Below are 9,380 nucleotides of genomic sequence, written 5' to 3' on the forward strand. Positions count from 1 at the left end.
CTCTAAAGGCAGTGCCACTGTATGGTACTGCCACCCTTAATTCTGTGCTGCTGCTGCCGACAGCGCTGCCATCAGAGCTGGGCAGCCAGAGAGCAATGGATGTTGTTCCAGTCCCCCACCCCCAGCTCCTCTTTCCCCCAGTGACATTGTTATGATCTCACAACCCCCCTACAATAGGCTTGTGACCCCCCCTTTTCGGTCAGGCCTCCCAGTTTGAGAAACACTGCCACTTTAGCTAGGAAAGTTTTTTTATATCAGTCAGGAGTGTGTGCAGAACAGAACTGATCAGATGTTTTGGGGATTAGCTGTGCAAATCATTTTCCCTTGGCTGCTATATAAAAAAATGAAAATCTAAACAAAAATCCATGTCTTACTTTTGAACACTGGACTGCCAGGTATTACACTGGAGATGCTGTCATGAAATACATGAATATAGTGGTTCCTAAACTCTTTTCCATGGTCCAGAGCTCTTCCTGATGGTGTGCGGAAAGTTAACCAAATAGTGGACATCATCAGAGTGTTGGGATGGGACAGTCCATAAGATCACCTTCTGAAATGGTCCACCAAGGGAATGCTTGTAAAAGCGTGTGCTACTAGAACACAATGAATCCGGCTTTCTGATTCTGTTTTCTCTTAGTGAGGGGGTAACATAGCCACCTTAATTACAAAGTATGCTGTAATATTTAAATTAATACAGTAAAATCTTGCTGTATTACAAACAAATATTTAATAAATAGGAGGAGCACAAATTCAGAAAAAAATATTTTTTTTGCAGTCCAGGGACACAAAATGCCATTTTCTTGGCAGGCAAATCCAGAGGTTTTCTTCATGGTTTTTTTGATGTTGTACTGAAAGGGAAATGAAATGAGCTAAAATCAGCACTTATGCACTCAGCCAATGTGATATGACCCAGACTGGCTTTGAAGGAAAATAGTTTTTGCCAAGACTGGCGTTATCTCAGCACTTAGTATTTTGAAAACTGAACGGAGAACTCCAAAATAACTAATAACCCTCAGCTATATATTGCTTTGAACAATGAGTGTTTCAGAGCTAGGCTTTCTCCCTTGAAGTCATAGGGTCCGTTATTTGGTAAAGGTTGTCTCAGCCAGACTGACAAAGGGAAATAGGTAGCAGGAACCAGTTGTAGCTGACTTCAGTGATACTTCTGGGGGAATGAGATATTACTCAGGATGAGTAAGAGTGGCAGAATCTGGACCCAATGGGAATGGATGACAAGTCACTTGGATACTAAAAGGTTATTTGTTTTTGTTTTGTTTTTTATATTTTAAAGAGACATAAGGTCAATTTTAGGAAATGAATTTCTACCAATAGAGATATGCTAATCATCATTAAAACTACCTTCATTTGTGTTGGAACACAACAGAAATACATAGGGTTAGTGTAGCATCAAAGAAAGCAGTCTAGGACCCAGTTCTACAATGCACAGACTAATATGCCTGTAGTTTTATTCATTAAGCTAGTAAAGAAGATAGAGGTGTAAGTGTTTGCAGAACTGGGTCCAGCACCAGGTTGCTGGAATGGGCTCTTTAATCACAAGAAGTCACACTAATCAGATTTCTGGATATCTGAACATTAATAGTAATCCCTGATTTGCATGTGGCTTTATAAGGCTCCTACTTTTCTTTCTATTGCTTTGTAAATGTAGTTAATATTTTTCAGCCAGGACAGTGGTGGAGAAAAATCGCGCCTGTCTATATCATCGCTTTGGAGAACCTGGGGTAGCCAATACCACGTTGCACACTCATCACCCCATTTCTAAAGGCTGGAAATCTCATACACTGTCCTAGGGTGAATCCAGCTCCCCTTTTAATAGGCTTTGACTATTAACTTGTGCTGATGCTTGAATCAATTCACAGGACAATTTCTGAATGATGACAAACAGTCTATTAAGCAGAGGGGAAACATTTCTGTAAAGAACGGTCTTCTGCCAGCCCAGTCCCGCTTCCAGCCAATGCTCCGGGTTGGGTTATTAAATCAATGATGACGCCAAGCCTGGGATCTGGGTTTGTTTTTGCTATAAGCAAGTCCCATTTTCCTTTTACCCCCCAGGGGCAGCTCATTACATCGATACACCCCTTGCGACACCCGGCAGCGCCCAGATTAGAGCTGGCTCCTGCTGGGAGCACCCCCAGGGCAGGTACCTGTTCATGATCTTGGTGACGATCAGCTTGACCCAGGGCGCGGTGGGATCCAGACAGACTTTCTTGCCGTGCTTCGTGGTGGCTCTGCGGGGAGGCAGAGGGGAAAGCGGGGTGAGCGCAGGGCTGGCGGGGTGGGGAGGGGGGCGCAGGCTGGGGGGGCAGCAGGGCCCCGATACTTACATGACTTCTGGCACCCCGCAGTGGGGCCCCTCGGGGATCAGCTCCACGTGGGCGATGCGCTTGGGGTGGATCACCGCGGCCTCGGTCTGCAGGCACCGGCACCGCAGCTCGCCGGCCATGGGGGCACCTGCTCGGGGAGGAGGAGAAAGACTCAGCTCCTGCCGGCGGCTAGATACTCTGCAAAGGGGCGTCCCGGGACACATCCTGGGTCCGGTCCATGCCTCCGGCCCGGGTATCCCCTGCATCCGGCCGGCTTTCGGACACCTGGGTCCGATCCGTCCTTCCAAGCCCTAGAGGGAAGCGAGACTCCCCCAGCCCGGTCCCGGGGCCACCCCGGCGCAGCGAGCCCCTTACCCCGGCACAGCGCGGCGCAGGCGGCCAGCAGCAGCAGCAGCAGCAGGGCGCTGCCGGGGGCGAAGATCTGGGGGCGGCTCATGGTCCCGGCTGGTGGCTGAGTCTGGTGCTGGGATCTGGACTCGGCTCAGCTCTGAGCCACCGCAGCGCCCCGCGGCCGCTTTTATCTCCGCTGGGTCAGCCACCCGCAGCCCGCGGGGAATTCCTGGGAGCCCCATCCCGTGGTGCGGGGCTCACTCACTTGGGGAGGCGGGGGAGGCGGGGAGTTCCCATTCCCCATCCCGTGGTGCGGGGCACACTCACCCGGGGAGGGGAGGCGGGGATTCGCATTCCCCATCCCGTGGCTCACATGGGCCGTGGATGGGTCAGGCACAGTCAGGCTGTGAGCATGGGAGAGAAATAACACCCTGGCCTGAGGCTAACCCGCCGCGGCCCTTCCCAGGCGGGGTCAGCCTGCCCGGGGGTCACTGGCCCTGCGTGCTAAGCAGCGGCCAGGTAATCATTAGTAGGAGTGAGCTGTGTTCTCTCTACACCCAGCGCCCCACCTGTGCCTGGGGCTCCCCGGGGGAAAATAACATTAACCAGCCTGGCAAAGAGGTTCCATTTCTCAAGGAAATGTAACGCTAAGGTTCCAAGTTTGGTAGTTAATATACAACTAGTTAATATGCATGAATTTTTTATTATTATTAATAATCCTTTAATACAGAACCATTACAATGGCTATCCACCAGCTCTGAGCTCCCAGCTACTTATTTCAACTAAGCCAGCATCAGTTCCCAACTAGATTCCCTCTGCCCCTGCTCTCCAATCAAATCACTAAATCATATGTACAGATTGAGAACAGAGCTGATGAAATCCCCTAAAAGATGTATTGTTCCTAAGCAGGGCCCAATTAAGGAGATTGGAGACCCCTGGGCTAACGTTTTTTGGAGGTTCCCTTTCATGTGAACAGGGTATTAAGGAAAGCCAAAGAGTACCTGGTTTGTGAAAGTCAACCTCATGCATTCAAGTATCAGAGGAGTAGCCGTGTTAGTCTGGATCTGTAAAAGCAACGAGTCCTGCATCCGACCAAGTGGGTATTCACCCATGGAAGCTCATGCTCCAATACGTCTGTTACTCTATAAGGTGCCACAGGACTCTTTGTTGCTTTAACCTCATGCATATTATTGACTAAAAGGAAATTGAACACAATGAACAGATTGTAGACTGGCTGGACAAACAACAAAAGTAAAAAACACTTGAGTCCTGAAATGCTGCATGTTTAAAATGGCACCTTGCAAATGTTAAGTGCCACAAATTTAGTTATTATTTGCTCAAACAAGTGTGCACAAAGGAAATTACATTCGATTATCAGAACAACAAGAGTATTAAGCTTTTTCTATCCTACTTGACCAAAGACTGGTTTTCACCCAGGCAAGTTGCAGAACAATTCTCTGCTTCACAGCTGGTAATGGTACAGCCAAATACAGGCTCATCTCCATGAATACATTACTCCAAGCTTTGTCATGCAAAAATGCGATGACTCCACTAGCACTCCTATCCTGCATGTCACAATATCGTAACAATGTTGAAAATTAATGAATGTTGAAAATACATTGTAGCCAAAAGCGCAGGTTCTGGATCATTCTCATGAGCATAAAGCATCTCCTCAGTGCATGTTCTCATCTTCTCTTCCCTTTGAACTTGATCCAGAGACATAAAGAAGCCAGACCTTGTGGCTGGCTCAACATAACATCGATGTATTCGGGTTTTAGTTCTGAACTTCGCTTGTCAAGGTTAAATAACACAGAACCACTCAACCTCACATTTCCTTCCTCCCCGAAGGAAGTCACTTTTGCCATTGGGAAGACTTTGCTTTCCAGTGTGTTTGTATTTTTCATCTAGGACTCATCTGTGATTCTGTCTCGAGTGGCTCACAACCGTGAGGGCCTGCCTCAGGGCTGACTGTTTAAAGCAGGGCAAACACCCCAAGCTGTTGGTATCTTCTGTATTTAGATTTCACCAAGCCAGTAACAAATGTAAACTCTCAAACTACTCTAACAGTCTTATAATTGAGTGAGTCCATTATATCTCGCCACCCAGGCAAGATGGACTATGTGATAAATGGTAATTTACACCCAAAATCACAACATATTCAGGTTACACCCAGTCCCAAGAGACCAGTCACTAATCCAGGGCACGTTGCATCCTAGATCTCACACCAAAGACAACACTGGTAGCCAGTTCTGTAGTAAGCTATCTAAAAGTTGACTAGCTAAGAAAAAGGAATGAGAGTTATTGAGAGGTTAAAGCAGATAAAAATATATGTACAGGTGAATCACAGTCTATAATTTCAGAAGGTGGCAGGGATGTAGTAATCTGCCAGTTTCCCAAAAGTATTTTAGGGTTAACCAGAGTAATTTTGGGGAAATTCGTCTTCTCATTCCATTTTTCTGCTCTGTAAGAATCCAAACAGTCCAGAGATAAAGAATTTTTCCTTGTGCCCCAATTTATAGCTTCACACAGAACCTAAGCTGGAAGCAGCAGTTCCCACACAGGTCTCTTCTTCATGGCGGAGGATGGGAGGGAAGGAATGCACTTCAAAGTCTTCGATCTCACACATCATGACCATTTGCTTTCCATGCACAGGATTTAACACTTTTCTGTTAAAGTTCTTCATTTGCATTACCCAAGGTTTCTTTCTCATTTGATGGGTTATTTAGTTACAGGGACATATTATTGCAAGTGTTTGCTATTACATTATAGTGGTACAGATTATTGAAAACTACGCGTGCAACATCTCACCAGTTTTTTCATTAAGTTTAAACACTAAACTCATTCTTATACATTTTATCATCTACTTTGAATCATAGGGAGCTGGTCTGGCTTCTCACTGTGAGTTTGTCAGTTTTTAGCTGATGCCTGTGGCCTTGTATAGAGTGGCACCAGCATTAGATCATCAACATCACCTCCCATTTGTTTTGCTTACTACTCAAAATCATCCAATGGAGACCGTGAGTTCATGACAAACTCTGACAAGGAAGTCTGCAAATGAACAGCAACGACAAGATCCAGATCTGGCTTTTGAAGCTTTAGACTAGTTTTGTCAAAACTTTCTAGTATCACATCCTATAAGTTACTCATAAGTGCAGTTTCCAGTAGGCAAAGCCTTTTGTACAATGATCATGCTTCCTTTTGAATTTCACTCCTTCTCTTGGCATTCTCTGATATTTCTTTCAAACAATGTTGAACACTCTCATAGTTCACTACAATTGTTTTACAAGATTCAGCATGGCAGGACCCTCTCGTATCTGACAGAGATTCTAGGACAATGAGAGTTCCTTGTTCGCTTTTGGTAAGATTGTTGCACAAAACTTCCATCACCTGGGTGATGCTGCAAGAAAACCATATAGTTTCTGAACAAAACTGAAAAAGTTTATGGCTTCCATGCAAGAATCAGCACTGTAAGTTCCAACTAAGTTCAGAGAATGAGTTGTCCATGGCACACACAGAGCTACTGGGTTTAGTCTTCTGATCTGAGCTTCAAGTCCTTCATACTTTCTAGACACGTTACTTGCATTATTGTATGACTGACTTCTGCAGTTTTCAATACCAGTGTTGTTTGCATCCAATAAAGACTTCATGGTCTGGAAGAGTGACTTGACTGTGTGGCTTTCAGTTGGTAAAAACCTAAGTCATTCATGTCACCATGTAAGCAGTATCATAAAATGTCAGAAAAATGATCAACATGAGTGATATCAGAAGTTGAGTCTACTACCAAAGAGTAGTATTTCCCCTGTTTGACTTCAGTTACAATGAATTCTAAACCCTTATATCCCATTAGCTCAAAGAACTCATGTGATAAATGAAGGGTGGGGGGTAGCTCCCTTTGATGGACACCCAGCCAGCCAGTTAGCTGTAAAATCCCTCTTGGTAGCTGTTCTCTACTTGCTTTACCTGTAAAGGGGTAAAAAGTCCTCCAGGTAAAGAAAAGAAAATGGGCACCTGACCAAAAGAGCCAATGGGAAGGCTAGAACTTTTTAAAAATTAGGAAAGAAACTTTCCCTTTGTCTGTTGTTCTCTGGGCTGCAGGGACACAGAACATCAATGCTATAAGCAGCAGTGCTGTGTAAGATTTGAACCAGGTATGAAAAATTATTTTCCATACCTAGAAGGAATCATTGGGATAGGGAATGTTTAGATAGACACGATCAGGTTTATTTCTTTATTTTGGCTTGTGGATCTCCTCTGTTCTAACCCCAGATGCTTTTGTTTGCTTGCAACCTTTAAACTGAACCCCCAAGAAAGCTAATTTGGGAACTTAATTTTTGGAATTACTCTTTTAAAATCTAGTAAAAGCTTAAATTCAAGATGTATTTTCTTCCTTTTTGTTTTTAATAAAATTTACTGTTTTAAGAGCAGGATTGGATTTTTGGTGTCCTAAGAGGTTTGTGCATGTTGTTTGATTAGCTGGTGGCAACAGCTAATTTTCTTTGTTTTCCTTCTCAACTCTTCCCCGGGGGTAGTGGAGGGGCTGAAAGGGCTTGAGGGTATGCCACAGGGAGGATTCCCAAGTGCTCCTTCCTGGGTCCAAGTTGTCTTTTTGCATTTGAGTGGTGGCAGCATTTACCAAGCCAAGGTCAGAGAAAAGCTGTAGCATTGGGAGTTTAATACAAGCCTGGACTGGCAGTTATTAATTTTTTAGAATCATTGCAGGCCCCCACCTTCTGCACTCAGAGTAACAGAAGGGGATTCAGCCCTGACAACCCATCACAGATTATTTCTGATAAATAGGATGGGGGATCTTTCCCTTTGTTTCCATAGCATTTAATATGCTTACTTAGATAAGGGTCAAATTCAGTAATGGCTTCAAGAATACCTAGATCATTTCCATTCTGAGGAGAGCTGATAACTTCCTCCCTTCCTCTAAATGCTAAACTGAGTTCAGCAAGAAGCTTAACAACTGTCACAATATGCCTTAAAACTTTCTTCCAGTCATTTTGTGTTAGAAGCAGCTGTGTCATTGCCCTGTCCATGCGTTTCTTGCCTTGCGAATGCACGAGCCGTGCTACCATTGCATCGCAATGTTCCACACCGTTTTCATGAGAACAAATCTCCGCTACTTTTTTCCTATCAATAAAGCCTGGGATTATGACAGTACTAAGATTGCTAGGCAATGAAAGAGTTTTCACACAAAACAGAAATCCGCTCTTGAGGGTCTAGAATACATCAACCGATGCCTCAGATAACACTCCCTGTTTGGTAGTTTTTGTTCGAAAAGAGGGCAGAGAGATTGTTTCCGCTGTTTGTACTGCACCTCAGAATCTATAAGTTTGTTGTTACAACTCTGAAAATAGAGTAAACCTCTCTTGATACACTGAGTATGAAACTCCTCCTCAAAGAAGGCCATTTAGACAGATCTTGTTTGATGTTAATGGTAACTCTATCCTCTTTAGCACTGTTATTCTTTCCACCTTCTGTTTGGTCAGGTGGTTGGAAAAATGGATCATCCCTTTCCTCATCGCTTTTGCCCTGGATTTCAGGAATGCTTGTTTTGTCTTCTGCCCTCTCCTAAGGGAACAAGTTCATATCCGAATCTTCACTTTAATTATTGTTTTCCAAGAAAGATGGTCCGTCATCTTTGGAAGATGATTCTGAAGCCATAGGTGGTGAGTTCCATACCCACGTGGTGCTCGGGCACCAGCAATATTCAGAGCCTAGGGGCCCAGCTCTATGAATATTTAGGGCAGGTGGGGAAGACCCAGCCCCAGCCCCAGCTGTGGCCCCCTGCACACCTTCCCTGAGTGTCCCCAGGCCCCGATTTCCTGCCTCCACCCCCCGCTCGCCTTTCCTAGGCTCCAGAGCAGAGAGGCACTGACACACAGTCTCTTCAGGGCAGCTCCATGTTGCCTACCTGAAGCAACTGCTGCTGTAGGGCCCTAGTGCCCCCCAACTCACTGCCAGGGCAGACTGACTCTGAGCCTGCCCTTCCCTTCCCTTTACCGGCAGGACCCTCCAGCAGCACAGCCCCACCCCCTGGCCCACAGTCACTGCTTCTGCCCCATGCTGGGCAAAGAGGCAGCCCCCTCCCTCAGCCCCAGCGAGGCTACAGTCGGGGCAACAGCAGGGGAGAAGGCGCACACAGCACCACCTGGCACCCACCAAGGGGGAGGTGGGGGAGATTCCTGGACCTGAGAGAGGCCCTAGAAGCACATGCAGTGACAGTGGTGGGGGTGAGTGTGCTGCTGGGGGGACAGGAAAGTGGGGCTTCTTTCCCAGAGCTTGCTGCTGCCGGCAGGGAAGGGCTGGGGGGAGTCCTCCTCTCTGGTCCCTGTCCCGGAGCAGCCTGCCTACACCCCAAACTCATCCCCAGCCCTGCCCCACCCCAGAGCCCACACCCCAGCCAGAGCTTTCACCCCCTACTGCAACCTCAACCATCTCTCCAAGCCCTGAGCCCCTCCAGCACCCCAAACACTTTGTCCCCAGTCCCAGCCAAAGCCCTCACCCCCCACACTCCTACTCTAACCCTGAGCCCCTCCCACACCCCAAGACCTCCATGGTCAGCCCCTGATGGAGCCCTCACCCCCTACATCCCTACTCTTATCCTGAGCCCCTCCCACACTCCAAACCCCTCATCTGTAGCCACACCCCACAGCTCTCACTCCTGCACTCCATCCCTCTGCATCCTTCCCTCACCCAAACTCC

The 9,380-nt window shown here is 46.6% G+C and overlaps 1 protein-coding gene across 1 annotated transcript; it reads right to left on the reverse strand.

Moving 5' to 3' along the window:
* Positions 1 to 749: 749 nt before the first annotated feature.
* LOC127047123 (alveolar macrophage chemotactic factor-like) lies at positions 750 to 2,867 on the reverse strand. The gene is made up of 4 exons (XM_050945088.1): positions 2,697 to 2,867; positions 2,343 to 2,469; positions 2,163 to 2,246; positions 750 to 848 (listed from the first exon to the last, which is right to left on the reverse strand). The coding sequence occupies exons 1-4, from the start codon at positions 2,776 to 2,778 to the stop codon at positions 827 to 829; spliced, it is 315 nt and encodes a 104-aa protein (XP_050801045.1). The 5' UTR covers positions 2,779 to 2,867; the 3' UTR covers positions 750 to 826.
* Between the last annotated feature and the right edge of the window lie 6,513 nt (positions 2,868 to 9,380).

This window comes from Gopherus flavomarginatus, chromosome 3, assembly GCF_025201925.1.
Source record: "Gopherus flavomarginatus isolate rGopFla2 chromosome 3, rGopFla2.mat.asm, whole genome shotgun sequence".
NCBI classification, from domain to species: Eukaryota; Metazoa; Chordata; order Testudines; family Testudinidae; genus Gopherus; species Gopherus flavomarginatus.